Source organism: Bos grunniens, chromosome 7, assembly GCF_055505025.1.
Source record: "Bos grunniens cultivar Pamir isolate PY7600 chromosome 7, Bosgru_T2T1.0, whole genome shotgun sequence".
Taxonomy (NCBI): Eukaryota; Metazoa; Chordata; class Mammalia; order Artiodactyla; family Bovidae; genus Bos; species Bos grunniens.
In genome coordinates, this window is record NC_141171.1 from 6,009,211 (window position 1) to 6,035,891 (window position 26,681).

Below are 26,681 nucleotides of genomic sequence, written 5' to 3' on the forward strand. Positions count from 1 at the left end.
ATGAAGCTCTCCCACTGGCAGCTGGGCTGGTTTCTGCCCTGGGTGGGTGTTTTCTGAGAGGTCCTGTGCATAAGTGAATGTCCACTCCAGCCGGCTGGACAGCAATGCACTGTTTCTCAGATTCACAGGACGTCTGTGGACTGACCAAGACCATGGTGTCTGTCCTGCTTCCAGTTGGTCAGAGACTTGGATGCTTGTCCAGGCCTGATTGCTGAGCTTCTACAAAACCCAAACCTCTGTTGCTGGAAGAAGACATCTTGAGCCTCTCTGGTTGTCAGGACACCTGTTGGGGTCCAGCCCCCTCTCCTTGCTCTATCACAGTGGGCTCTCTGAGGACATTTGTTCTTGAGGACCGATCCTGGGGCTGAGACCTCTCTGTGACCCAGTGGCTGGCACTGCCTTCCTTGCCTGCAGCCTGCCTAACTGCCCCTGTGCTCTGGGAGGCCAAGGCTCAAAGAAAGCTCCTGGGCTACCATCACTGGGCTTCACGTGGAGCCTGGTCCTACCTGTGCTCCATCCATGCTACCCAGAGCCTGGCTCGGCATGGACATTAGGGGACCCTCCCGGCTGAGGGGGTGACACTAATGGTTGACCCCTCAGCTTCCTACTCTTGGAGACTCTTGGAAGCCATTTGAGACTCTTGGAGCCCCCTGGATAGACTAGGGTTCACAGTCTACTCAGAGACCTTGGCCAATTCCCTTGCTCAGGAAGAACAATTTTTTGGTGACGAGTGAAACCAGGAGTTTTAAGCGGCAGTAGGTACTTAATAAATGTTTATTCCACTGGAATGGAGAGCAGGACCCACTTCCAGGGGATGGACTGGGATGTAGGGTCTCCATGGAAGTCCTGCAGGAGGTTCTGGGAAGCCTTGCTGGAAGAGGGGCCATCAGATCTAGGCCTCAAAGGCGAAGGCATTTAAAATCAGGCATGGCTACCCCAGGCTGGGCAACAGTAACAGCAAAGATCAGGAGGGAAGAAGAGAAGGAAGGGCAGCGTAGGGCCCCCCACTTCGTTGGTTCCCTCTATTCGCCAGGACACTCAGAAGTACACAGAGCCCTCGCTGTCTCCTTGGTCGTCAAATTTCTGGATCTGTGTCTTGAGGTGCCTTAGTTTGCCCTTCAGGTAATGGCAGCGAGCCTGCTTGTCCAAGAAGCTGGGGTCCTGAGCAGGGTGAGATCCAGGGAAGTCTTTATGGCAGTCTGGCCTATGCCTCTCAAGCTGCTTGAGCTTTCATCTTTTCCTCTCTGAACCTTAGTTTTCTTTCCATGAAACTGGGCACAAGTGCCCAGCCTCATGGGAGTGTGAGTATGTGGAGGGGGGGCGGGGGGCGGTGCAAAGGCCAGGCTGTAGGACTCAAGAGGCACAACTCACCATCTGCTTCTTCTCAAATTCCCTCCAGACACGGGCAGCAACATGGGCCTCCTTCTGCCAGAGGAGAAGGAAGCGGGTGCTCAGGGAGCACAGGACCCAAGGAGGGATGGGGAAACAGGTTCAGACAAGGTGGACCTTGTCAAGGGCTGACCTTGGCCCATGTGATGTGGTGCCCGCCCAGCCTGGACGAGGAAGAGGCCCAGAGATCTGAACCCATTGGGCTTCCAGAGGCCAGGCTTAGGCCACTTGCAAGGGATGTAGGGTGAGGGTTTCCACCTGGTGCTGACCTGGCTTCGGGGTCTGGGCAGTGAGTTCAGCAGGGCCTCCAGCTGCTGGAGCTTTGCCTGTGCAGAGCCCACCTCCTGCTGGAGCTCCAAGAACTCTGGGTACTGGTCCTGAAACACCGCAGCATAGCGGCTCCGATCCTTTGCAGTGCTCACTGGTGGGTACTTACTACCAGGTTGAAAGGGGGTCAAAGTATGAGTGGAAAGAACTCTTTTCCACAATCACTGTAATTTGCTTTTCTTTGTCTCTGTTGGGCTCCCTGCCCCAAATGCCCTTCTTCTCTTTTTACTATTTGGTAAACTCTTACTCTTCCCTTGTAGCTCAGTTGGTAAATAATCTGCAGGAGACCCAGGTTTGATTCCCGGGTCAGGAAGATCCCCTGGAGAAGGAAATGGCAGCCCACTCCAGTATTCTTGCCTGGAGAATCCCATGGACAGAGGAGCCTGGCAGGCTACAGTCCATGGGGTCCTAAGAGTCAGACACAACTTGGCGACTAAACCACCAAACTCTTACTCGCTTGTCAAAGTCCCAGCCTCAGTGCCTCTTCCCTGTTCCATGAAATTAGGAACCACTCACAGCTCATAGTCAGGCACGGGGTGGGGCCTAGGCACATGTCTCTCGCAGATGGCTCTAGTAGACTTCTTGGTGCCCAGGAGGGCCCGGGAGGGGAGTTCATCCTCAAATACAATCTTCTTGGGCTTTGTCCTGTGGGCTCCGGGCTGGGGCTGGTACACAGTTGGGGGAGCGCTGGGTTTGAGGCCTCTAGACACCAGCCGCTGCAGAAGGCGCAGGAATCATGGTTTGGAGTTAACGAGGGTTAGCCGGCATCCCTTAAAGAGGGGGAAATGAATCCTATGCCTGGGCTCGGCCTCGGAACCCTCCTCCCTTTCAGACTCACCGGAGGGCCAGGGCCAGGCGGACGGGTCTGCAGGTTCCCCCGGGAGCCATGGGTCCGGGAGGGCTCTCGGGTGGGCATCGGCTTGGGGACGGCGCCGCTCCGGCGTCCCCGGGCAGGTGTACGGGTCCTGCGGGGAGAGCCGTGAACAGCGTGTGGCGGGGATGGTCGGCGGGCGGACTGTGGACACAGCAGAGGGACATAATTGGAGGTGGGACGGTGGGAGGACTCACCGGGAGGCGGCTCCCGGAGCGGCCAACTACTTTACCCGTTACGCTTTCTCAATTTCCGCGCTCATTTGCATAGACGCACGCCATTGGCCTCAGGGAGCCCCAGGCCCGCCGCCGGCTGCGTAACCCGGAAGAGCGCTATGCAAATAATCCGTTACGTACCGCGCAGCCCAGGATTGGCTCGCGTTAACCCCGGCGCGGCCCGCAATCTCTCCCGCAGGGCTAGGCGGAGTCCAGGGACAGCACCCCCGAGAAGACCGTTGGGATCTCCGGTCCGGTGGCGGCCCGCACGAACCACTCCTGCCTGGGGTCACCTGTCCCAGTGTTTGGGGCTCCGACTCTAGGTCCGCTCCCGAAGTCCGTGTGGTGCATTAACTACAGGCTGGAGTCCACTGTCTGGGTCGCTCCGCTTGCCAGGGGAGGGGCCTCGGTATATAGGGCGGGGCTGGCGGTGAGGGGGCGGGCCGGGGGAACCCGGAAGCGGACCCACACCCTGGCGGTGAGACTGACGGAGAAAGCTAGCTGCTGTGTATTTAGGGCCGGTAACTCACCCTTTCTGACCCTCAGTTTATTTGGAGAACTTTCGGCAGAGAATGAGATGGTTAGACAGCATCACCGACTCAATGGACAGAAGTCTGAGGAAACTCCGGGAGACAGTGGAGCCTGGCGTGGTGCAATCCATGGGGTCGCAAAGAGACCGACACGACTTAGCGACTGAACAGCAGCACCGACTTATCTATTTACTTGAGTGAGTGAAGTCGCTCAGTCGTGTCCGACTCTTTGCGACCCCATGGACTGTAGCCCACCAGGTTCCTCCATCCATGGAATTTTCTAGGCAAGAGTACTGGAGTGGGTTACCATTTCCTTCTCCAGCGGATCTTCCCGACCCGGGGATCGAACCCGTGTCTCCCGCATTGCGGGCAGACGCTTTACCGTCTGAGCCACCAGGGAATCGCATCTATTTACTTAGCGGTTATATTTTTTAAATAGTTCTTTAAATAAGCACTGGAGGCATGTTTAGAGAATTCACATAGAAAAGAAGCGTAGCGCAGAGTGAATTTCTTACCCACCCTTATTCCCAGAGGCCACGGTTAATTGTATCTCCTTTCGGAGAGATTCGAAGTCAATGACAAATCTTCCTTACTACGGACAATACTATAGAAAAAAGATTCAAGGGCACATTTCTTTGGCCAGTTGTGCAGGCTTATGTAGGATGAATTCCTAGAAGTGAAACTTATCAGAATCCACGGGGGAAAGTGACCTGTGTATTTTAATTTGGAGAGAGATTGTCAAACAGATTGAACTGACTTGGAAAAGACTGTGAAGCTGGGAAAGTTTGAAGGCAAAAGAAGAGGGTGGCAGAGGATGAGATGGTTACATAGCATCACCGACATAACTTTGAACAAACTCTGGTAGATCGTGGAGGACAGAGGAGCCTGGCGTGCTGAAGTCCATAGGGTCGCAAAGAGCCGAACACAACTTAGCGACTGAACAGCATCAATTGTTAAGTTGTTTTTCAGTGAGCTTCTGCCAATAATGCTCTAATCAGCTGGTTTTCCCACAACCTTTGCAACCTCAATGGCATCACAGTTTCCTGTACATGTACTTTCAAAGTTTTAAATCTTGCCTAATCTGGTGAGTGAAAAAATTCAGAAACCATTGTATTTGTTTTCCTGTTTATTTCCTGCAAAAATTTTTTTTTCTTGTTGGCTTTTAGGAGCTTTTTATATATTAAGGGTGTTGATTTAACCAGATAGTGTATCTTTGCTGTTACTATTATAAATGGGTTCTTCCAATATATTTTGCAACTTTGTTTTTTGCATATAGGAAGTTAATTTAAATATTCATTAACCCCCTTGTTGGTTTACTAAATTTTCTTACTGAAATAGCTAGCTGTTTTAGTTTGCTTGGATCTTTTTATATAGACAAATTTATCTTCTATGAGTAATTTTACTTCTTTCATTTTTTTTGTTGTCTAGTTGCATTGACTAGCACCTCCAGACAATATTAAATCATTGGAGGAGATGGGTGGACTGTGAGCATCCCTCCACTCCAGCTCAGTTTAGTTTCTTCACTTTGACGGTAAAACTTCTAGTATTTGCCCATTAAACTCAACACTGCCTTTGGCTTGAGATTTTTCCGTTCAATGAGGAAATGCTCGTTATTTTTAATTGAGACTTTGTGTAATGGATGCTGTGAATAGTACCATTTCACTCTATGATTTTGCTTCCTGATGCATTAATACGGCTATTAACATGCTTCCTAATACTGAACCATCTCTGAGTCACAAGCATGAGCCTCCTTCTTATGGTCTACTTTTAAAGAGTTGCCACTAGAGCTTTCATAAAGCTTTAAAAACTGCCACCAGAATTTTAAAAGGTATTAGTGGTGGTTTTACACCTATGCTGATGCAGTGGGGGTGGGGCCCACACGGACAACTCCATGCATGTTCCACAGGCACCTTCTGTCCACCCTTCCTTTCCAAGCTTCTTCAGTCACTCCTCTCACAGACTTTGCTCTTGACATCTGGAGTGGGGATAAGCAGAACTCAGGACCCATAATTCCTCTGGACTCATACTCCATGATCCCTTCCAGGGTCCCAACTCCAACGCCCACCCAAACTATGACCTGGGCAGGCAGGGTCGCCACTGATTTTCTTGTGTTTGCTGAGTGACTGTGTGAAGCATCTGCAGTGTCCTGAGACTTTCGGCTGTGGCTGGGCTAAGCCTTGTCTCTAAATTACCACTTTCAATCCCAAGGAAAGCCCAGCACTGACACCCGGAGAGGGTAATAGGCAGGAAGGCTAGGGGTCCCCAGATGGAGGAAATAGGTTGCAAGTGTCAGACATTTTTTTTTTATCTCTCTTAAGTGGCAGGAGGAAACAAACTACAAGTGTCAGACATTTTCCCCTTCTCTATGCAAAATTAAAAGGTTTCTTTAAAAATTTTGTGTTGCCATGATGACACCTGGTTCCACCTGAAATTAACTTTTCTCAAACCTTGAGCTAACCAATGCGTTTTTCTTATGGAAATGTTTTTCTTAAGCTATGTTAATGAACTATGTACTTACCTTAGACTCTGTCTTTCATCAAGTAGGTTCTGCCGAAGACTCAGAAAACCAGCATGTTTTACTCACGGAAATGTTCTCTTAAGCTATGTTAATGCAACTGTGTATTTGCTTGGAAATCTGCCTTTCTTCAAGATTCACGTCAATTTTTTTTAAGGAATTTATTTGGTCGCAAGAGGTCTTCGTTGAGGCGTGTGGAATCTAGTTCCCTGACCAGGGACTGAACCTGGGCCCCCTGCATTGGAAGCATAGACTCTTAACCACTGGGCCACCGGGGAAGTCCCCATGTCAACTGTTGTATGGCCCGGGATGACTCACCTTGTGCCAGTGTTATCGCAAAATGCATGTTGTGGGTGAGGGGCCCGGTGCCACTCTGAGTTTTCAGACATTTCCTTTTCTCTAATTAGCAGCTTGCTAATAGGTATATAACTTCTTGCTGAAAACTAGCAAGTTAATAAAACTTTATTACACAAAATTTCTGAGCGGTCAAGCCTTGTCACTGGCTCTGGATCAAATTCATCTCCTCCAGAGGCCAAGAATCCCGGTGTCGTTCATAGCTCAAAAGAGACAACTTTTCAACCCTTCCTACAGGCTGACCTCCAGGCATGGGCCCACTCCTCCCCAACCCTCCAGACCTTACCTTGACTCCACAGGAATGTGTTTGGCTCTGACTCCATCAGATTGGGAGTTCTTGGGGCCCCTATGGGCCCTGCCTTGTCCAGTGTGAAGTAGGTACCTGGGGGGCGGGGGGCAGAAATGGGAGGCAGGCTTGTGACTCACCTCCCCCAGCTGCCTGACCTCCTTCCTCCCCTGGTCCTGTACTCTCTGCAGCTCTCATGGGGCTCCAAGGGCCTTCCCATCATGTTGCCAACCCCAAAAGGTATCACCCCTGGACAGGGTGGAGGGCAGAGAGAGCACAGGTGACACAGGCCGGGCCAAGTCTTTATTTGAGTTTGGGCATGATGCGGATGAAGAGGATCATGCTGATGAAGATGAAGCAGACGACTATGAGCATGGCCCAGAGCAGCCAGTTGACCGACTTCTGTGTGTGCTGCTCCAGCCGCTCGGATTCCGTCTTCAGCTTTTCCAGGTTCTGGTCAGCCATCTTGAGTGAGTGTGACAGGGTCTGTGGGTGAGGCAGGGGGAGGTGTCAACAGGACTGGGTCCAAGTGTTGCCTCTTTCTACTGCAGTGGGGTAAATCTATACTTCTTGGCCCTTGCTAGTGCTATTTCCTCTTCTGGGAATGCCATTTTTGACTTCTGCCAAACTCCTATTCATCCAGCTAAGTCCCAGCCATAGGGACCTTCTTCTGGGAAGCCTTCTTTGATGCCCCAAACCAGAGGCTCTAGGGTTCCCAGAGTCCTCATACCTGGTTGTCCTTCTTGATGACACTCTGGGCAGCCAGTGTGTTGGTCTTGAGGCTCCGGGCCAGGCCGAGCATCTCCTCTGCCAGCTTCTCCTGGAGGTTCTGGTGTCGCTGCAGGACAAGGTCTAGCTCGGCTGCTGACTGCTTCTCATCCCTTGGTGTGGGCCCTGATGCCCCACTGACCCCACAGATGGGTAGACCAGTGGGTATGAGATCAGGGGATGGGGGAAGGAGGGAAGAGACCAACATGTTTTCAAGGGACCTAGAGATTATAGTTCCAGCTACCGCGCTGCTTGGGGTTCTTTCTCCTTTTTTGCTTTGGCTTCTGGGAAAAGCATCCTCAGAAGTGGCTGTTCGTTAAGTGTTTTTTTTTTTTTTTTTTTAATTTTCTTATTATTATTACTGGCTGCACCGCTCAGCCTGCAGGATCTTTTTCTCCAACCAGGGATTGAACCCGGGCCCTTGGCAGTGAAAGCACACAGTCCTCAGTACTGGACCACTGGGGTTCCCCTGATTGGTGTTTAGATGCTCGTGGTTGTGCTTTAGTGGTCCAAGCTTTGCCCAACTCCCCTCTCCCCACAGTGCTGCCCAAGGGCTGAAGATACTCACGTTCTCTTCCTCACATCCAGTTCAGGCTCTGAAAGCAAAACAAGCCAAGCAGGCAAAAAGGAAGAATTGGTTTGCTGTTTTCCAGTTTACTGACCATTGCCCGGGATGTGTCTGCTACTCACAAGGCCATTTCCCATTCTGTCTGTCGCACAGCAGGTGCAGGAAGTCTTCCTCATCAGGGCTCCCCCAGGCCCCAGGTCCCCCCTCTAGCCAGCCTTAGTCACTTGGGCTGGGAGTGTCCAATTCTGTCTCCTCTAGGGCCCCTTCCTCTGTCCTGACACCCCCTTCAAGTATGGTAAGGCCCCTGGGCACAGTTTCCCCGGGCTGTGTACACCCTGTGGGAGCCAGGTTAGGCACGAGGGATGTGGGGCACTAAGAATACATGTATGTCCCAGGCCTTGAGTCCTGTTCTGCTCATGCTGTCTCACCTTCACTAGAGTCCTGTGGGAAAAAAGGAGAGGCACAGAATCACCAACCATGCCATGCCCCCAGACCTGTCCTTTCTGCTTTCAGAAACTCCCCACCCTCAATCAGGACCCTGGACAAGTCCTATGACCTTTGAGGCTCAGTTTCCTCATCTATAAACTGAAAACAAGGGTTCATATTTTGAAGGGTATTTTTCAGATCCACAGAAAGTGCTCATAGAAGTATCTGCCATCCTATTTCACAGCTGAAAAAACTCACTTACGTGTGGTGAGGCGGGGCCAAACCTTGCTCCGGGCCAACTCTGGGGCTTTTAAGTGTAGATGTGCCATTTTTGCCATGTACCAAAACTCTTACTAATCTAGTAAAGCCCTGGCCACGATGCCTGTCTGTTGGGAAGCCTTGTCTGATGGTCCAGGTCCTGTCTGTTGGGTATCCTAGTCCCTGCACCGGAAGTGTTTGTTGTTCTGGCCACCTCCATGCACAAAGTCCTGTCCCCAGCTGAAGTTTTCCCGGGACTTGGGAGGGAGCCCTACCGTGCCTAGCAGCTCACTCCGCATTTCACTGGTGTACCGAGCCCGTGACTGTAGGTGCACTGTCTTCGTAGCGGGTACCCGTTCCCTTGCTGTAGTTGGTACTCGGCCAGGGGCCAGGAACTGGTTGGCTAGTGCCTTCTCTGAGGAGGAGGTCTGCAGAAGCGGGAAGGGAGCAGTCACCAGAGGGGCAGGCCCCAGGTGAGCATGACGGTTGACCAGGCAGAAGTGCCCCTGCTTACCAGTTTCTCTGCCTGCAGCATTCCCTTCAGAAAATCTACCTTCCGAGAATATTCATTGAGCACCTCGGAAGCCGGTTTGCTGGAAGGGGAGAAGAGGAAAAGGAAAGCCTACTGTGCCCAGTTGAGGGGAGGTTCTTAGCGGGAACTTGGTCTCCAGTAGGAGACTCAATTTTGAACCACTTGTGGCCGCTTGCACTCACCTCGCCTGTGCTTTCAGGGCCTGCAGCATGTCCTCGAGAGCTCCCACGTACTGGGGACAAAAAGGGGGGGGTGTCAGCCCAGTCCTCCCCCCTACCCCGACATCCTGCTTAGAGAGATCAGAGCCAACAAGGGGCGAGGCCAGGATGGGGGCGGGGTTGAAACAGGAGGAGCCAATTATCAGGGGGAGGGACCAGCTGAGCCCCAGGGAGAAGGCGGGAGAGCAGCAGGTGGACGTGGCCGGAACCAACCGGAAGGGGCGTGGCCACGCTGGCTGGCGAGGCGGGGGACTCGGGCCCGGTGGCCTCTAGATGCGGGGACCACTCTCTTGGATTCGGGGTTTACGAGGAAACACGAGATTCCCTACCTTTTCTAGACGCCACTCGTCCGGGTCCCGTTTCTCCGCTGCCATCGCCTCGCAGCGGCACAGCAGCCGCACCAGGTTCAGCTCCAGCCTCGACGCTGCCATCACCACCCAGTGGTACTCCGCCCCTTCCGCCGGCGCCATCTTAAGAGATGGCGGAAGTGCCCTCCGTGGCCTCTTTCCGGTCGGAAGTGCCCTGTTCGTTTGCTGTCCCATTCCTGTTTAGGGTGGCGGAAGTAATGTCTTCTTTCAATGCGAGACACCATCCCGTCTGCATTTACTCCGGGATGAACCGCTTGCTTATTCTTGCGAGCGTCTTGATCCTTCCGGAAAGGTTGAAAGGATCAAGTCCTTCGGTGCCAGAAGACCCACATGCAAAGCGTGAAGTGCTCATTACTCCCCCTCCTCAAAATTCGTACCCTTCTCTCCACTCCTTCCTGAGTTTTTCCCACTCTGAGCCTTCTGCATCCAGGCAGTCTTCTCTGAATTCACGAGGAGAGGCCCTGACCTGGGATTTAGGAACCCAAGACTTAGGGGCTATTATTTCCGGTCCCAGCCCTGACCCTGACTCCACCTCCCGTCGTAGCCTTTTGCGAGTTTCTTAACTTTTTCTGGACCTGTTCCCCCTACGGTCTGGCAGTGACATGAGCTAAACCTGGGAGCGTGAGGTGTGGCTGGGTCACCCTCAACGCCCAGACCCCCGTGGACAGAACCCCACCCGCGTCCTCAAGAAGTCAAGGCCTCTTGTTCGAGTCTCCTTCTGTGGGCCCTCCGAGTGAGGATGGGGACATCATAGGGGCTGAAGTCTGGTGTACATCCCTCAACTATCTCCCCATCCTTCAGGTTACCTGTGTTCAGGTCACATCAGTGGCCTTGGTGCCCTGTAAGTACCGTGGATGAGTCTAAACTCAAACTCAGGTTATTGATGGGGTGGCGGGCTGGGGGTGGTGGTGCCGGGGAGCGGCTCTAGAGCCAGACAGGGCTTCCCAAGTGGCTCAGTGATAAAGAATCCACCTGTCAGTGCAGGAGACACAGGAGACGCGGGTTCGACCCCCGTGTCAGGAAGATCCCCTGGGGAAGGAAATGGCAACCCACTCCAGTATGCTTGCCTGGGAAATTCCATGGACAGAGGAGCCTGGTGGGCTACAGTCCATGGGGTGGCAAAGAGTCGGACATGACTGAGCACACATCCAGACATGCATGAACCAGACAGGGCAGGGTCTGAATCCCAGGCCACCCCATCCCAGCTGTGTGGCCTTGGACTAGACCACCAACTTCAGCATGTGCCACTTAAATTCAGGTCTGTCACAGTCTCTTAACTCCCCCACACCTACAAACCCCATCTGCCAACCAATTACAACTGCCGATCTGGTTGCAACCTGGGAGCTTCTCTACTGGTGGTGATGGTGGTGGTGCTGTTGCTTCAGGCTCTAGTGGATCCACCAGGACTGACTCCCCACCCCACAAGGCAGATGGCCCCTTCAGCTGACATTTAAGCCCCTGCTGGGGAGGGGCTAGGCGTGACAGGAGGCAGCTCCCAGGACAGCAGGCTGTCCTCACTTCATGTGACTCTACCATAAGCTGCCTGCTTCCGCAGCTTTCTGGATCAATAAGAAGCACTTCCAGGGATTCCCCTGGTGGTCCGGTCAAGCTTCCACTGCAGGGGGTGTGGGTTTGATCCCTGTGAGGGAACTAGGATCCTATAAGCTGCATGGCGCAGCCAAAAAATAAGCCCACCTCGCTTGTGTTAAATTCCAACAGGAGTTGGCTGGAGGAATGATGGAAGTCCTCCCAGACAAAGGGGCTCAATCCTTGCTCTGCACCATCGCCATTTTTGGCTGAGGCTGCATGTCTGACCCCCGCCCCCACCCTTGAGCCTGTCTGAGTAGGAACTGAATACAGACACCTCTTAGGCACTTTTTCTTTATTTCACATGGCCTGTGGGTGTCTCTTGTCCCAGACCTGGCACCGTGTGTCCAGGTGCTGGGAGAGTGGGCTGAGCCTGAGAGGGGAATCCCCCTCTCTGCAGATGCCCAGACTGTCACTGTAGATTTGCAGAGACATACAAGCCCAGGCCTTGCCCTCCCCACCCGTGAACGGTCCTGAGTTACGGGCTCCTGTTCTGCCACATGGGGCGGGCAGTGCCAAGGTGGTCTTCTCTGTCCGGGGCACAACAGACCGAGGAGTGATGGCCACATTCGCGTATCCCTGGAATAATGTGAGGTCTGTGGTGCCTGGAGTGGAGGCTGCCTACCACCGTGTGTCCTGGCTCTAGCCAACAGTCTTGATCACCACGGAAGGCTCCACTGTTCCCTTGAATGGGCCAGATAGCCACTGGCCGGGCCGCAGTACAGGGCAGTCAGGGGCCACAAGTGTCCAAACCCCTCATGCAGAGTCCTTGCCCTCGGCCCCCTCAGCTGTCCCTCAGCGTGGGTCTGAGCCTCTGAAGCTTGGCGGCTATGTGGGCTTGCTCTGAAGACTCACATCCAGGTTATAAGGAAGATGCAGGGAGTTAATATAAAAGTTTGTACATACACATATAAAAACAATTTGGTCTTCTGTTAAGGCTGTTACAGTTTAAACTTATGTAAACCACACACAAAGAAACAGTGACCTTGAAAACGTACAAAAGGGGAGCTGGGAGATGCTGGGCTGCCTGCCATGATTCGGTGCTCTGATCGGGCGCCTCCGTGTGATGTGGGGGTTCAGCAAGGGTGGCCAGGCCTCAGCCAGCCTCTCCCCGCCTGAATTCACTTGGAGCCAGTGCCCACCTCACATCACTCTCGGAGCTTTCCATTCTGGATCCTTCTCAGATTGCTGAATGCTGGCTCTGGAGCTCCGGTGCCCAGCTCGGGGACTGGGCCATCCTTGCATGTGCGGATGCTGGCAGCTGAGGGCCCTCAGCCATTGGCCTGGCCCGAGGAAGAGGGCAGGCAGTAGGTTGGGGGATCCGAATACCTCCGCTTGGCCCCAGGCGGCCGATCATCCTTGTCCAGGGGCTCCTGAGGGCCCTGAATGGGCAGGTGAGTGCCTGGCGTGATATACACGGAGTGTACCTGGTCTGGGCGGCGGGCCGGTGGCTCTCGGCGCCTCACCATGGTGGCAGCTTCCTGGGTACCAGGCGCCCGGCCAGGGAGATAGGAGGGCAGGCCAGGCGGAAGCTTGATGTTGGCCGTGGGCATGATCGGGGTCCGCCGGGGGGTCTTCACTCTGACCGTCATGAAGGACGACGGCCTTCGTCGAGGAGGGGCGGCCGCCTCGGGGAGGGGGCTCGGGGTGGGCGCGCCGGGGCAGGGGAGAGCAGGCGCGGGGGGCCCTTTTGAGAGACAGATGGCAGGGTTACTGCAGCTTCAGGACCGGCAGATGGACCCTCGCCCGGGGGCCTGCTGGGTGTGGACACGGGAAGGAAAAAAGCAGACTCTACCTTAATACTGACCTTCGGAGGCCCCCCGCCCAGCCCGCTCTTCCAACAGGCTCTCGGTGCTGGCCGATGTCTCTGAGTCCAGGTTCTCCTCATCGGAGCCCCGAGGGTCCAGCTCTGGCAGCCGATATGTGATGTCCTCCCTGGGGATGAAGGGGGCACAGTGTCCAAGGCTGCTCCATGGTGAAGGACTGCCCCGTGGAAAAGTGCCAGGCCAGTAGGGGACAGAGTAGGTTATTCTGCTCCTTGATGGGACTCTGCTCCCTAGCATCCCAAACCACACCCCACCCCAGATGCCCCTGGCTCAGTGAAGTTCATGTGAGCAAAGGGTCAGATTGGAGGGAAACCAGGCATTTGTGACTTAGCTAGCGAGGAGTTTCTGTCTCAGGACCTTAGCACATGCTGTCCCTTCTGTCTGGAGTGCCCCAGCCTACTCCTAAGGACAGGGTGCCCAGGTGGCCCGGATTGCACCCGACTTCCTGGCATAATTTGTCAACGGCATCTCTGTTCATACTTCCACCCTGACTGGACAATAAATTGGTGGATCACCCTAGCTGAGGCCAACTTTAGGTTCAGGCATCATCCCTGTGTCCTCTCCTTTCCCTGTGGACCACCATGATGGCCAAGTGGGGGGTTTAAACAGTCCTAGGCTGTGTTATAGGACAGCAGTGCCCCAAGATTGGACCCTGGACCACAGGGCTGAGCCTAGCCCATCAACCTCCTAACAGCCAGACCCCCTCTAGTGGAGGGGCCAGTGGACGGAGACCAGATAGGGCAGCTGAGGGTGGTGAGGGATCAGAGCGACACTTGCTTCTCCTCTTTGATGGACTGGATCCGCTCGATTAGGATCTCCTTCTCCCGATCCTCATCGCCACCAGCTGCTTCCTCCTCCTGCAGCACCCCCAGCTCCTCCGGGCCACTGCTGCTGCTCCCCCGGGCCTTGGGGTTCTTCATCTGCAAAGAGATGCAGCATGTCTGGCCAGCCCCTCTGGGTGCTTGCAGATGGGGACAGGGTGGTACGAGCAGCTCTGGGGGAGGTTAGTTCTGACGTGGAAATCTAGGCTTAGGCTTCTCTGGGGATCATGCGGGGACCCAATGGCCAGTACTTGGCTGATTAGTTGTCTTCAGCACAGGCGATCAGCAGGCAATGAGGTTTCCCCAGCATGCACTTCTGGAGGTTAGGACACGCTCGGCCTATTCTACGAGGACCCTAGGGGCCAAGAGGAACCCCAGCATGCACCGCACCGGGAGACATGTGAGGAGGATGGACCGTAGGTGTACATACCAGGACCCCCTCATAGGGAGACGAAAACCCCAGTTTGAGAGGCCATGGCTGGGGGAGAGATGAAGAGAGGGTGACCACACAGGGCCACGACCAGGCCATAAGTGTTAGTCATGGGCATAAGGCATGTCTGACTGTGGGGACAAGGACAGGGTTCTCCCACAGGAGCCTGAGACTGGCCCCTTATCCTCCTTTCCGCCCCCCCCCACCCTAAGCCTCTTCTGCTGCGGGTGTTTCCCTGTGGGCGGGGCCTAGGGTTGTGGCTGGAGAATGACCAAGAGCCCTACCAAGTAGGTGACAGGTTTCTCCCCCACTGCTGAGAGGAACAGCCGACCTTGAGGCTGGTCTAGGATGGTGGTCTTTTGGCCGAGGTGAGGAATTGGCCCCTAACCATGCTGCCACGAGGCCCCAGGTCAGGCTGACTGTGGCCAAGGATGTGTGCTGGAAGTGTGCGCTGGGCAGACAAGTGAGACTCCGCCCACCGCCCAAACCCCGCCCCGCCCAGCTCCACCCACCAGAGCCCCGCCCAGCATAGCTCACAGCATTCTGGCGCAGCAGAGAAAGCCTTCGGCAGGCCATGCTCTCAGCAGCCTCCAGCTGGCTGATCTCCTCCATCTTCACTTTGTACTTCCTCATCTGTTCTTTGATCAGCATCTCCACGCACCTGTGGAGAAGGCTGCTCGGCTACCGGCCCGGGATGGGGGCGGGGGATGGCCAACGTGAGGGCCCCACATCTAGAGAGATGCTGGCCAAAGACTGGGGCATGGTGGCTGAGACAGAGACCCAGAGACCAGGCAGGGCCACAGGCAAGGCTGTGGCTCCCATCGTGGCCCTGGTTCACTCACTGTGTGATCTCGTGCAGCTCACCCCACCTCTCTGAGCCTGAATCCGTCTAAATAAGCCTCCTCCTTTGAAGGAGGAAGTAGAGTACCATGTGGGCCGTTTACCCCATGGGCTGTAGGCAGCTGGCCCCAAGGGCTCTAGAAGTCAGCTGTGACCCAAGACACATCTGCTCAGTGGTCAGGCCAGCCTGGAATGGTTGCTGGCCGGTGGAATGGTCAATACCAGGGCAGGGAGGGCATGGTGGGATGGGATGGGGTCAGTTTGGATGGAGAGGCAGTCAGGACAGGTCCCCTACTGTCAATCACAGATTAAAAAAAAAAAGTACCAAGTTATGTGCTGGAAGAAAATCTGTCAACACCACAGGGCTGCCCGCATAGTGTCAGGGCCCTCAGCGGGCTCTCCCCTCTGCCTGCCAGCTGCTGTTTATGCCTGGGGGAGTGCACGGTCAGGCACAGCCCTCAGGCCTGCCTGTGTTCGCCTCGTGACACCACTCTGGGTGACAAGCTCTTCCTTTTACAACTCACCGCCTAAACAGTGTCCTCTTAGTGATGGACGTCTGCTGGCGCCCTTCTGAGTCCTTTTTCTTTCATTCATTTTAATTTTTTATGGCCATACTGTGCAGCATGTGAGATCCTAGTTCCCTGACCAGGGATCGAACCTGAGCCCCTTGTGTTGGAAGCTTGGAGTCTTAACCACTGGACTGTCAGGGAAGTCCACCCTCCTGAAGAACTTTCTGAGAATTTTGAAGATCATTTGGTGGGAAGAAGGAACCTTGAGACTATTGCTCCTTTTTGCTGCCGGTTCCCACTGCTCCCAGAGGCTGGGAATGTGGGGTTCACCATCTGATCCTCACCCTGGACTGGGGATGAGGCATTTCTCCCCGGTTTTTGGGTTTTCACCCTCAAAAGAACTCAGGAGTGATGCTCTTGCTGCTGGAGGGGAGATGCTGCCAGGCCTCCTCCTGGGTCTGGACGTGTGTCAGCCTCAGGATGCCCCCACAGGGCCCGGCTGCTTCCTGCCCTTGTCTGTCACAAGAGCACTGTTCGCCCATCACAGCAGCCAGCGCACATGTGGACTTTGTCAGGAGTTTGGGTTTAGTATGACTTCCTACATGACTTCAGAAGAAAAGAAGGAAGGGTAGAGAGAGCAAATGAAGTCCATGTAGGACCCCAGTGCTCAGGACACCTCCTGGGGTAGTGGTGGTGGTTTAGCTGCTAAGTCGTGTCTGACTCTTTGCAACTCCACGGACTGTAGCCCGCCTGGTTCCTCTGTCCATGGGATTTCCCAGGCAAGAATACTGGAGGGGGTTGCCATTTCCTTCTCCAGGGGACCTTCTCCACCTAGGGACTGAACCTGTGTCTCCTGCATTACAGGGGGATTCTGTATTCAGTGAGGAATCAGCGAAGTCCTCCTGGGGGCGGTGTGGTGTGTGTGTGTGTCTGTGTGTGTGTTTGGTTGCACTATGTCTTAGTTGCAGTACATGGGATCTAGTTCTCTGACGAGGGATCGAACCCGGGCCCCCTGAATTGGGAGTGCAAAGTCCCCTGGGGTATGTTCTTCTGAGTTTTTCTCTGCGGGCACATTTACATGTTACCGAGGCTAGGCCATCCTAGGATTCTGGAGCAGGCTGTCCTGTTCAGTTGTGGGGTCCCTGGCTGGGTTGCTCTAGGTGTGTGTTGGGGGTGGGGGCTGCCCAGTCCTGGCACTCACGTGGTGATTTTGAGGACATCCTTCATGCTGATCAGGGGGTCTGAGTTGTCGGGGCATCGCAGGAGGCAGGGTGCGAAGATGATGGCCAGCGCGCTGGGTGACATGCGGTTCACATCCTCGAGCAGGGCCACCCTGTGTGGCAAGCGGCAGTTAGGGGGTGGCTGTGGGGAGACCCCAAACCAGAGTCCAGAGGCTGGGGGGTCACTGTGGGGAAAGTGCTGCCGCAGGTGGGAGGTGAGAAATGCTGGTTTCTGCGGGGCGGAGAGAAAGGTCCACAAAAAGCTGGACCCCCCAACACAGGCTCATGCCTTGGCAGGGAGCCACCCCCAGAGAACACTACGGCGGGGCTCTCGCTGGGACCCCACTCCCCAGACAGCCAGCAATTAGGGCATGGGCACTTGCTTGACCAAGTGGAAGATGAGCCGCTCCAGGGAGTTGTGGTTGGCTTCTGGCAGGTGCTCCAGGACGGCGTAGATGGCAGCCAGCTGCTCCTGCTTCTCTGGAAGCTCTAGGAGGGTCCCGGGTGTCAGCGCCTCGTGGCCCCCACTCGATGGGCCCCAGGGCGCCTGCAGCCTCCCACCGTGTAGGGCCTGGGGCAGTGTGTGTGGCAAGGAGGCAGGGCCACAGAGCGGTCCTGGGCCCAGCCAAGGCCTCGTTTTCTCAGCTGGGGAGACGGGGGTCCCTCCTCCCTGACTGGCCATAGCCGAGGCTCAAGCCTCTGACTCCTGCCCTCGACCAACTGCCCGCCCTCACCACAGTGGTGGGGACTCACCGACGGCATGGAGGAAATCACCATACTGGGCGAAGGTCATGAGGGGCTCAGGCAGCTCCCGCAGCCACTGTTTGAGCACCCCGGTGATGGCGTGGATGGGGAAGTTCTCCAGTTTGACTGCCGTGGGGTCTGCAGGGTGGGCGCACGGGCCGGTGAGCGTGAGGAAGGCGGGCGGGCTGAGCCTGGGGCTCCAGGTGGCGCCCTCCCGCCCTTGACACTTACCTGGCTCCGTCCCCTGCCTCCCCCAGCACCCACCTCCCACATGCATGCTCAGTTGTTCCCTCGAGTCTGACTCTTTGTGACACCATGGACTGTAGCCCACCAGGCTCCTCTGTCCATGGATTTCCCAGGCAAGCATACTGGAGTGGGTTGTCATTTCCTTCTCCAGGGCATCTTCCTAACCCAGGGACGAAACCCAGGTCTCCTGCACTGGGGCAGATTCTTTACTGCCTGAGCCACCAGGGAAGCCCACCCACTTCCCCCAGCACCTACCTGTCTGCAGCGCCTGCCGGAGCTCCCTTGTGCGGTTGGCGGCACCCGACTTGCGGTAGAGGCCCTCGGTGTACAAGCCGTGCATCTCCACGTGTTCCAGAAGTTTCTCCAGCACGATGGGCACTGAGACCTTGTCACTGGTCAGGCTGTCCACGCACACGCCAAAGTGGCCCGACTCAGCGCCTGGATCAGTCTGTGATGGGGAGTGGGACGGGTCAGGCCTGGGCTGGCTGCCTTCCCCGTCATCCCCTGGGCCTCCTCTGTGGCCTCCGTCCCTCCCTGCCCCTCATTCTCCCTTGCAGACCCGCCAGAGGTGCTGGGTTGTGGAGGTCCCTTGACGGCCGCTGGCAAGGGGTCTCTAAGTAAAGTGCCACAGTGCAGCACTGAGGACCCCACCTCCCCTGTGTGCAGGGGGAGGGGGCGTGGGGCCGGGGTCTGAGATGCGCACAAGCCCGCTCCCAGCTTTGGGGGGGGCCCAGGGGCTGACAGGACCAGCGCCCCGCCACCAGCTCTGTGCTCTGGCCTGATGACCAGCCTTTCCCCCACATCTCTCAGGACGGCCTCCCTCGGGTATTCTGGAAAGTTCCCAGCCTCGGCAGGCTCACCTTCTTCCCGCACACGATGGAGCAGGCCTGAATCTTGTGCATACACTTCTTGTGGCAGGTGGTCTTGCACACTAGGAGGTCATGGCGGGGGTGGTGGGAGAGGGTGGTCACCAACAGTGCCACAGGGACTCGGGGTCCTGCGGCTGCCTGTCCCGGGGTCTTGGGACAGTGACAACCACCTAGGCATTTATTATGGACACGAGGTGGCAGGCTCCTCACACAGGCCGAGGGGAGAGGAAATTACCCTGGCCTGGAAGGAAAGCCAGCCCTGACTGGTTCTGGCAGGAACAGAGACGTGCTAGAGGCCTGTCTGACCCGGCCTGGGCTTCCAGGGGACGACTGGGTTCCCACCCAGGCTTGGTCACCTCCTGGCTGCCCGACTGGGGGCCAGCTGGGTCATTCTGGGCTGCACTTGTCTCTCAGGGTCCCTGTGGGGACTGACTGGCCTTGCCTGGCACATGAGGAGGGGCTGGCAGTTCAGGCAGTGAGAGCAACAAGAACAAATACGGCCCAGGGGGACTTGGCCAGGTAGATGTGCATAGGGGTGGCTGCGGAGTTGGGGGAGGCCTTGGGGTCGGCTGAGGACCGGCCTCTGACCAGCACGACAGTAGCGGTGGGGTGTGAGTGGGTGAGGCGCGGCCTCACTGCCCCGTGGTGAGGGGCACTGTTCTTTTTTTCCGTGTATTTATTTTCGGCCGCATCCTTTGGTATGTGGAACTTCCCTGACCAGGAATCAAACCTGTGCCCCCTGCACTGGAAAGGCGGAATCTTAACCATTGGACCACCAGGGAAGTCTGGGGGCGGTGTTCTGAAAAGACTGGTCCTGTAGCTGGGCTGAAGCCCCACAGTGAGGGGCTGGGGATGCAGTCGGGGCGGGGGTCAGAGGGTGTGGGGCGGGCATCCAGGGGGGCCTGGGGGTAGGTCAGGGGGTGCGATGGGGCAGGGGGCCAGGGGAGGGGCACTCACCGCTGCAGAGCAGGGCCTTGTCCATAAGCCAGATGTAGGAGAGGCACTGCTCACAGGACTGGGGGATGCTCACTTGGTAGCTGACAAACACGTGCCCATTGTGCTGCAGGACCTGGGGTGGTGGGGGTGGGGGGTGCTGAGTGGGCAGCTGCACCCCCGGAGGCACAGGGGCACCACTTGGTGGGGACGCCTCCCATGGCATCTCAGGATGGGGATCCCTTAGGGCTGGGTGGGAAAACGCATGCTTCCCTGGGTGCGTGCGCACGCACACACACACCCATGCACACGAGGACACGCATACTCACAGCACGCTCCTGCTTCCGCTTTTTCTTCTGAGCTTTGCTCTGCTGTGAGAGAGCACAAAGGCCAGGTCTGCGTGGGGCCCCCTGGAGATACCCCCGCAGCGACATGCCAGCACAGGGACCCTCCCGCACACGGAGCGGCCGCACCTACCTTGGGAGGCTCGAAGTCGTTCTTGGTGTGCCCGCGAGTGAACTCATCCAGCAGCGACTGGAAGAGGTTGAGGACCAGGTTGGTGTCCTTCTCGCCGCGCTCGGCTGCCAGGTTGCTCACGACGATCTGGTAGTTCTCCATGAGGTCCTTGTAGCCCACGTGGATCTTCCCGTTCTGTGGGAACGCAGGCTGTGACCCTCCCGTAGGATGGATGGATGGCGGCGCCCAGGCTGGGGAGGGGTGGGAGCTGCCTCGGGACCCCTCCCCAGGTCTGGGCTGCACGTACGGGCACGGAGTACATGGTCTTGAGGTTGCTCCGGAACTTCTCGGTGGCTTCGATGAATAAGCTTTCAATGGGAGTCTTCTGGGAACGCAGGTCGTTCACCTGGAGAGGGAGGGAGAGACCCGCTGACCCCGCGTTGCCTGGAGCCAGGCATCTGGGTGGTCACCGCTCTGCCCTGTCCCAGGTCCTTCCTTGGCTCCCCTGGGAACCATTCGGGCCCTCCTGTCAACCCTGGTCTCTCTGGGATCACTTACTGTGGGTGTCGAGCAGCAATCCTGGCCTCCCCCGATAGATGCTGGGAACACTTCCCAGTTGTGAGAACCAAAACCATCTGCAGATGTTGCCAAGTGTCCCCTAGGGGCAGACTCAGCCCTGGCCGAGAAACCCTGGTTTAAAAGGGCCCTTCCTGCTGCCCGGCACAGGCGCTTACTCCTGGCCACAGCCCAGGACTGGGGCTGCCTCACATAGCCTGATCATCTTAACCCTTTATTGTTCCTATCAGCCTGATGGCGCCCTCTGAAGCTCTCAAATGCTGCTCTGTTGGCTGTGGGGCTGCCTGAAACTGAGGTGTGGATACACCTGATTTCTTTACCTTTACTGCACACATGTGACTAAGTCAAGTCAGTTGCGACCCCATGGACTGTAGCCCGCCAGGCTCCTCTGTCCATGGGATTCTCCAAGCAAGAATACTGGAGTGGGTTGCCATGCCCTTTTCCAAGGGATCTTCCTGACTCAAGGATGCAGCCCTCATCTCTCACACCTCCAGCACTGGCAGGTGGGTTCTTTACCATTAGTGCCACCTGGGAAGCCCCTCTAGTACACAGTAAGTGCTCAATCATTGCCTTGCACTGAATGCATTTTGTAAAAAAAAATTTTTTTTAATTAATTAATTTGCCTGTGCTGGGTCTTGGGAGCTTCCTAGGTGGCTCAGTGGTAAAGAATCCGCCTAAAATTGAGGAGATGTAAGAGAATTGGCTTGGATCCCTGAGTCAGGAAGATCCCCGGGAAAAGGAAATTGCTACCCAGTCTTGCCTGGAAAATTAGTCCACGGGGTTGCAGAGTGTCAGACACAACCGAGCATGCACGCAAGCTGGGTTTTAGTTGTGGCGTGTGGGATCTAGCTCCCTGACCAGGCATCACACCTGGGTCCCCTGCATCGGGAGCTCAGTGTCTTAATTGCTGGACCACCAGGGAGGTCCCCAAAAGTGTTCTAGATAAAGTAATTTGTGCATGATCAACTGCAATTGCGTGGTAGGGCGAGGAACAGCCTGGCGGCACTTGTGTGTCTGCTGTTCTGTTTAGAGGGTCGTTCTGGAGGCCAGTGCTTCCTCACGTGGAGGAAGCAGGAAACTGCCCCAAGGGGCACTGTGAGACAGCAAACCAAGTGTCTTCAGTCGGCAGATCGCAAACGTTCTGGCAGGAGCCGCAGGATAAAACGCATCTGCCGGGCGCCCAGCCCACGTGTGCACACGCCCGTGTACGCACGACGATTTCAGTGGGTGAAACGTAGGGCTGGGTCCCAGAATCAGATGCTTCGGGTTGACACGGCTCCTCACACTCTGTGCAGTCCTTGTAGTAAGGCACACATTTGCCGGCGTGTCAGTATGTGTACAGAACAGGACGACTGCAGGCTACAAGTCATCTCACGGGAATCCTAGCTGGGTTTTGTAGAAAACCAGCAGATGCCAGACACAGACAGAAGCATGTGATCTCTAGAACCTTCTGTGTGTTGGAACCACGGACCTGGCCTTTCTGTCCCCACACGATAAGGGCTTTGGTGTGAAAACTACCAAGGGGCAGCGGCCCTGGGGGGTCTGGGGCCGCTCTGCGTGGGACCCCTGCCCCCAGCGTTCCTGGCCCAGGGCCCCACCGCCCACCTTGTTGAGCAGGAATTCATCCAGGTACTTGAGCTCATTGGCGTTGGTGATCTTGCGGAACACGGACTCTCGCCACTTCTCCGACACCGTGATTTTACCAATCTTGAGGTTTCGGTTCTTCTTCCCTTTGCCTCCCGGCTCCTTGGGGTGCTTCTCACCTGTGGCATGACGGTGCTGGTGGCTGGAAGGGACTGGAGGGGTGGGGAAGGGGGCAGGAGAGGCTGGTAAGCGTGGTGGGTTTCTGGGGAGGACACGGTCACCAGCATGGGGAACCAGGGCCCCATGCCCCGCACACTGAGTTCTGTGGCCAGAAAGTGCCTCTGGGGATGGGGACCAGCCTGAAACTGTGTGACCAGGGCTCAGCCCACAGCTGACTCAGGTCCCTGCCTGGGACGATCCTCAGTGGACCCAGGGGCTCTGCTCTCCATCTCTGAATCTGGGAATCACCAACCTTCTAGATTCTTCTTTGTGGTGGCAGCTTCCAGGATGGCTTGCCCAGGTATGGCGCTCTCCGTCTCTTCTCCACCCTCTGGGCTGAATTTCTTATCCTTGTTCTTGTGAAGGAAAAGTCTTTTAAACGTGGATCTATAGGAGAAAATAGGGGGCTCTGCTTAAGTCTCAGGAAATGAAGGCAGATTTGAGGCCAAAGGGTCAACCTGCTGTTAATGAGAAATAGCCCTTTCACTGGTCACCACTGGCAGGGGATCCCATTAAAAATAAAGTTGGCTTGTGTGAACTGACAGGGGAGTCGGGTGGAAGAGTGAGATACCGAGCAGATGTCACAGTGTGACCCCATTTTCACATGTAAAGAAAACTGAGGACTTCCTTGGTAGGCCAGTGGTTAAGAGTCTGCCTTTAAGTTCAGGGCATCTGGGTTCTGTCCCTGGTTGGGGAACCAAGATCCCGCATGCCTCAGGGCAGCTGAGCCCACTCGCTGCAGCTACTGAGCCCTCATACTCTGCAGCCCCTGAGCCACAACTAGGGAAGGTCATGTGCCACAGCAGAGGAGAGAGAGAGAAAAATCCCGCTCTCCTCCCTCCCCCAAGATATTTTTATAGGCACAAGGTTTCTGTGGGGGGACTCAAAGAATAAACCCAAAATCATATACTGTGGATGCTGGGTGTGTGATGGGGTGAATGATGACCACCCGCCAAAGATTTGTTCATGTGCTAACCCTCAGGGCCTGTGAGCATGACCTTATCTGGGAAAAGGGTCTTTACAGATATGACCACATGCTATGGACTGAATGTGTCCTCCTAAATCTGTATACTGAAGCCTAACTCCCAGTGTGATGGTGTTAGGGATGCTGTGATAGTTTGGGAGGTAATTAGGGTCACGAGGGTGGCGCCCTCATGAATGGGATTAGTGCCCTTTTAACAGACTCGAAGAGCTCCCTTGCCACTTCCTCCGTTTGAGGACGCTGTGAGAAGGCCTCTATGAACCAGATACCAAATCTGCTGGCACCTTGACCTTGGACTTCCAGCCTCCAGCTCAGTCTGTGGTGTTTTGTTACAGGGGCCTGCATGGACTAAGGCACTGAACAAAGGATCTTAAGATTCCCAGTCATCCTGGATTACCCATATGGGCTCTAAAGCCAGTGACAAGTTATCTTCATAAGACAGAAAGTGACTTCCCGGGTGGCTCAGTGGTAAAGAATCTGCCTTCCAATGCAGGGGACGCAGGTTTGATCCCTGGTTGGGGAACTAAGATCTCACATGCCTCACGGCAACTAAGCCCAGCACTGCAACTACTGAGCCTGCGCATAGCAACCGAGACCCAGCGCAGCCAGAAAAAAAGAGAAGAAACGGGAGAGGAGAAGAGTGTCACGTGAAGACGGAGGCTGAGACTGGGGGAGGGGGTGCAGCCACAAGCCAAGGAGTGCCTGCAGCCCCCAGAAGCTGGAAGAGGCAAGGAGGGGTCCCTCCTTGAGATTCTTTGGAGGGACACACGGCCCTGCTCACGTCCTGATTTCACACTTCTGGCCTCCAGAAAAATGAGAGAGTATGTTCCTGTTGTTTGAAGCGTCCCTGTTTCTGGTACTTTGTTTTGGCGGTGGGGGTCTCCCCAGAGTGGGGGGCTCTCTTCCCACTGCAGTCCGCTCATTATCCTCAGGCTCGCGTTCACTGTTTGATCAAAGCTCCCCAGTCCCAGGGCCCAACGTCTCTGCTCTGTGAACCGCCTACATCTCTGTGGCAGGGACTTTTGGGGATAAAGCTGTGACCGATTTTGTGATTCAAAGACCTGGAGGGTTCCCTGACATGGGGATGGGGGTGTTGGGAGCTAGTGATGATTCTGTTCATGCGTGCTGACTCGCTTTGGTCGTGTCGGACTCTGCGACCCTATGGACTGGAGCCCACCAGGTTCCTCTGTGCATGGGATTCTCGAGGCAAGAATATTGGAATGGGTTGCCACGCCCCCCTCCACGGGATCTTCCCGACCCAGGGATTGAGCCTGAGTCTCTTATGTCTCCTGCGTTAGCAGGTGGGTTCTTTATCACTGGTGCAACCTGGGAAGCCCGGTAATGACTCCATAAATGGCCAAAGGGACACTGCCTGTGGCCTCAGGGGTGACCCACACTGTCTCCAGGCTTCAGTGGGAATCATTTCACCCCGATGCAGCAACAATCTGTGCTCCACGTGGGTTTCTCTTCATGGAACTGCCAAGTAAATGCCCCCCAACTGAGCTTCCTGAGTGTAACTGGCTTATGGGAATTCCCTGGCAGTCCAGTGGTGAAGACTCGGCACCTTCACTGCTGAGGGGTCAGAGTCAATCCCTGGTCAGTGCACTAAGAGCCTGCAAACTGAGTGCCCAAAAAAAGCAGCAGCAGCAAGAGCAGGATTGGCTTAGGAGACTAGATTGCTCTGAGACTGAAGGCCCTGGACACGCTGGGTGTACCCAAGCCCACCCCCAAACCCTACACCTACTTAGACTCGGCGGAGCCTGGGGACAGGCTGGCGTCTGTCCCTGAGGCTGCGTCGGCCGACTTCTTTTTCTGGATGGCCAGCTTCTTCGTGCTGGGCTCCCCATCTGTTTCTGCAGAAGGCTGTAGGGGAGTGGGGCTGGGTGAGCAGAGGCAGGCGGCCTCGCTAGAGGGAAAGCAGGGACTCCCCCGGTGCCGTCGTGCCTTCTATCCACCGTTTGCTTCTGGTGGTGCCAGGGCAGCTGAGATAGAAGTGGGCTCGGACCCTCAGGGGTGGGAACCGCCGCCTGAAGCTTTACCTGAGTCTTGGTCTGGGATGGAGACAGGAGGAGCTTGGAGATGTCACTCGTGGAAAAGGAAACGCGCCTCTCCCTGTGAGATCACAGAAATGTGGCTTTTACTGACAAGGGTGAGCAGGAGACATGTGGGGTTGTCAGGACTGGGGGCGGGGTGGTGCTACCGCCATCTGGTGGGTGGAAACCGGGGATGCTGCTCTGTACCTCAAGGGGTTCAGGACGGCCCCCACCACAGAGATGGAGCCGGCCCCAGAGGCCTGTCACCCCGGGGCCAAGAAAGCCTGTCCTAGAGGAAGGTCTGTGTCTTCCTCCACCTCTTCTTTCCTTTGGAGAAGCCAGCCTCTGCGACAAGGGGCTGGGTCTTGGAGTCACTGATATTTAGCTTACTAGGGGTCCAGGGTCTACAGTTTTTCCAGTAGTCACATGTGGATGTGAAAGTTGGACCATAAAGAAGGCTGAGCACTGAAGAATGGATGCTTTTGAACTATGGTGTTCAAGAAGACTCCTGAGAGTCCCTTGGACTGCAAGGAGATCGAACCAATCAATCTTAAAGGAAATCAACCTTGGATATTCACTGGAAGGACTGATACTGAAGCTCCAATACTTTGGCCACGTGATGTGAAGAGCCAAAGCATTGGAAAAGACCCTGAAGCTGGGAAAGACTAAGGGCAGGAGGAGAAGGGGGTGACAGAGGATGAGATGGTTGGATAGCATCATTGACTCAATGGACATGAGTTTGAGCAAACTGTGGGAGATGGTGAAGGACAGGGAAGCCTGACGAGGTGCAGTCCATGGGGTTGTGAAGAACTGGCCACAACTTAGCCAATGAACGAGGAGAAGAAGGGGCCCACGTGTGTCGGCAGCTGCTCCTGCAACCTGTAGGTGTATGTGCGCAAGCACCCCGCCCTGCTGATGAGGAAGCAGGTCCAGGCAGGCTGCAGAGGGGGACCTCAAGCCGAGGGGCCACCCCCCACAGGGCTGCAGAGGGGGGACCTCAAGCCGAGGGGCCACCCCCCACAAGGCTGCAGAGGGGGGCCTCAAGCTGAGGGGCCACCCCCCACAAGGCTGCAGAGGGGGGAACCTCAAGCCGAGGGGCCACGCCCCCACCAGGCTGCAGGCTTTCTGTGTGAATAGGGATCATTTGGGCAGGGCCTTTGTCTTTCCCAACCTTTCCTCCA

General features: G+C 55.8%; 3 protein-coding genes and 1 long non-coding RNA gene across 39 annotated transcripts in view; 1 reads left to right on the top strand and 3 right to left on the bottom strand.

Moving 5' to 3' along the window:
* Positions 1-756: 756 nt before the first annotated feature.
* On the bottom strand, positions 757-3,984 carry OCEL1 (occludin/ELL domain containing 1). Of its 6 annotated transcripts, none has more exons than XM_086408595.1 (6): positions 2,944-3,984; positions 2,555-2,731; positions 2,233-2,432; positions 1,659-1,824; positions 1,372-1,425; positions 757-1,161 (listed from the first exon to the last, which is right to left on the bottom strand). In XM_086408595.1, the coding sequence occupies exons 2-6, from the start codon at positions 2,630-2,632 to the stop codon at positions 1,039-1,041; spliced, it is 621 nt and encodes a 206-aa protein (XP_086264721.1). In that variant the 5' UTR covers positions 2,633-2,731; positions 2,944-3,984; the 3' UTR covers positions 757-1,038. The 6 variants fall into 6 exon arrangements, with proteins under 6 accessions (XP_086264721.1, XP_086264722.1, XP_086264720.1 ...); XM_086408596.1 differs by having other exon boundaries at positions 2,555-2,681; positions 2,944-3,222; XM_086408594.1 differs by lacking the exon at positions 2,944-3,984 and adding an exon at positions 2,785-2,843 and having other exon boundaries at positions 2,555-2,681.
* On the top strand, positions 2,947-6,322 carry LOC147368161 (uncharacterized). The gene is made up of 3 exons (XR_015166529.1): positions 2,947-4,416; positions 4,761-4,863; positions 5,877-6,322. It is a non-coding gene; the product is annotated as an uncharacterized LOC147368161 (long non-coding RNA).
* Positions 6,323-6,776: 454 nt separating this feature from the next.
* On the bottom strand, positions 6,777-9,746 carry USE1 (unconventional SNARE in the ER 1). Of its 2 annotated transcripts, XM_086408593.1 has the most exons (8): positions 9,587-9,746; positions 9,222-9,271; positions 9,022-9,100; positions 8,783-8,935; positions 8,252-8,264; positions 7,824-7,851; positions 7,218-7,392; positions 6,777-6,973 (listed from the first exon to the last, which is right to left on the bottom strand). In XM_086408593.1, the coding sequence occupies exons 1-8, from the start codon at positions 9,725-9,727 to the stop codon at positions 6,791-6,793; spliced, it is 822 nt and encodes a 273-aa protein (XP_086264719.1). In that variant the 5' UTR covers positions 9,728-9,746; the 3' UTR covers positions 6,777-6,790. The 2 variants fall into 2 exon arrangements, 1 of the variants encoding a protein (XP_086264719.1); XR_015166527.1 differs by lacking the exon at positions 8,252-8,264.
* Positions 9,747-11,492: 1,746 nt separating this feature from the next.
* Positions 11,493-26,681, bottom strand: part of MYO9B (myosin IXB) — a 107,821-nt gene continuing 92,632 nt past the window's right edge. For 8 of the 30 annotated variants that reach the window (XM_086408571.1, XM_086408563.1, XM_086408566.1 and 5 more), the window contains 18 exons: positions 25,507-25,579; positions 25,212-25,330; positions 22,739-22,872; positions 22,288-22,478; positions 20,414-20,512; positions 20,128-20,301; positions 19,980-20,021; positions 19,675-19,786; positions 18,709-18,779; positions 18,104-18,296; positions 17,612-17,740; positions 17,242-17,347; positions 16,840-16,971; positions 14,827-14,950; positions 14,290-14,337; positions 13,812-13,958; positions 13,020-13,143; positions 11,493-12,899 (listed from right to left, as the gene is read on the bottom strand). In XM_086408571.1, the coding sequence (XP_086264697.1) occupies positions 12,484-12,899; positions 13,020-13,143; positions 13,812-13,958; positions 14,290-14,337; positions 14,827-14,950; positions 16,840-16,971; positions 17,242-17,347; positions 17,612-17,740; positions 18,104-18,296; positions 18,709-18,779; positions 19,675-19,786; positions 19,980-20,021; positions 20,128-20,301; positions 20,414-20,512; positions 22,288-22,478; positions 22,739-22,872; positions 25,212-25,330; positions 25,507-25,579 (2,434 nt within the window). In that variant the 3' untranslated portion in view covers positions 11,493-12,483. Of the gene's footprint in view, positions 12,900-13,007; positions 13,148-13,811; positions 13,959-14,289; positions 14,338-14,573; positions 14,951-16,839; positions 16,972-17,241; positions 17,348-17,611; positions 17,741-18,103; positions 18,297-18,708; positions 18,780-19,674; positions 19,787-19,979; positions 20,022-20,127; positions 20,302-20,413; positions 20,513-22,287; positions 22,479-22,738; positions 22,873-25,211; positions 25,331-25,506; positions 25,580-26,681 lie in introns of all 30 variants that reach the window. The other 22 variants (XR_015166526.1, XR_015166525.1, XM_086408572.1 and 19 more) reach the window with 13 other exon arrangements.

Excerpts from the sequence above, each read along its gene's own strand:
- OCEL1 (XM_086408595.1), bottom strand. The coding sequence starts at position 2,632 with ATGCCCACCCGAGAGCCCTCCCGGACCCATGGCTCCCGGGGGAACCTG. Across the intron at positions 2,433-2,554 it reads CGCCTGGCCCTGGCCCTCCG|CGGCTGGTGTCTAGAGGCCT; the intron begins GTGAGTCTGAAA and ends CGCCTTCTGCAG. Across the intron at positions 1,426-1,658 it reads TGCCCAGACCCCGAAGCCAG|AAGGAGGCCCATGTTGCTGC; the intron begins GTCAGCACCAGG and ends CTCCTCTGGCAG.
- USE1 (XM_086408593.1), bottom strand. The coding sequence starts at position 9,727 with ATGGCGCCGGCGGAAGGGGCGGAGTACCACTGGGTGGTGATGGCAGCG. Across the intron at positions 9,272-9,586 it reads ACGAGTGGCGTCTAGAAAAG|TACGTGGGAGCTCTCGAGGA; the intron begins GTAGGGAATCTC and ends TTTTGTCCCCAG. Across the intron at positions 7,393-7,823 it reads CTGGATGTGAGGAAGAGAAC|TGGGGCATCAGGGCCCACAC; the intron begins GTGAGTATCTTC and ends CTGTGGGGTCAG.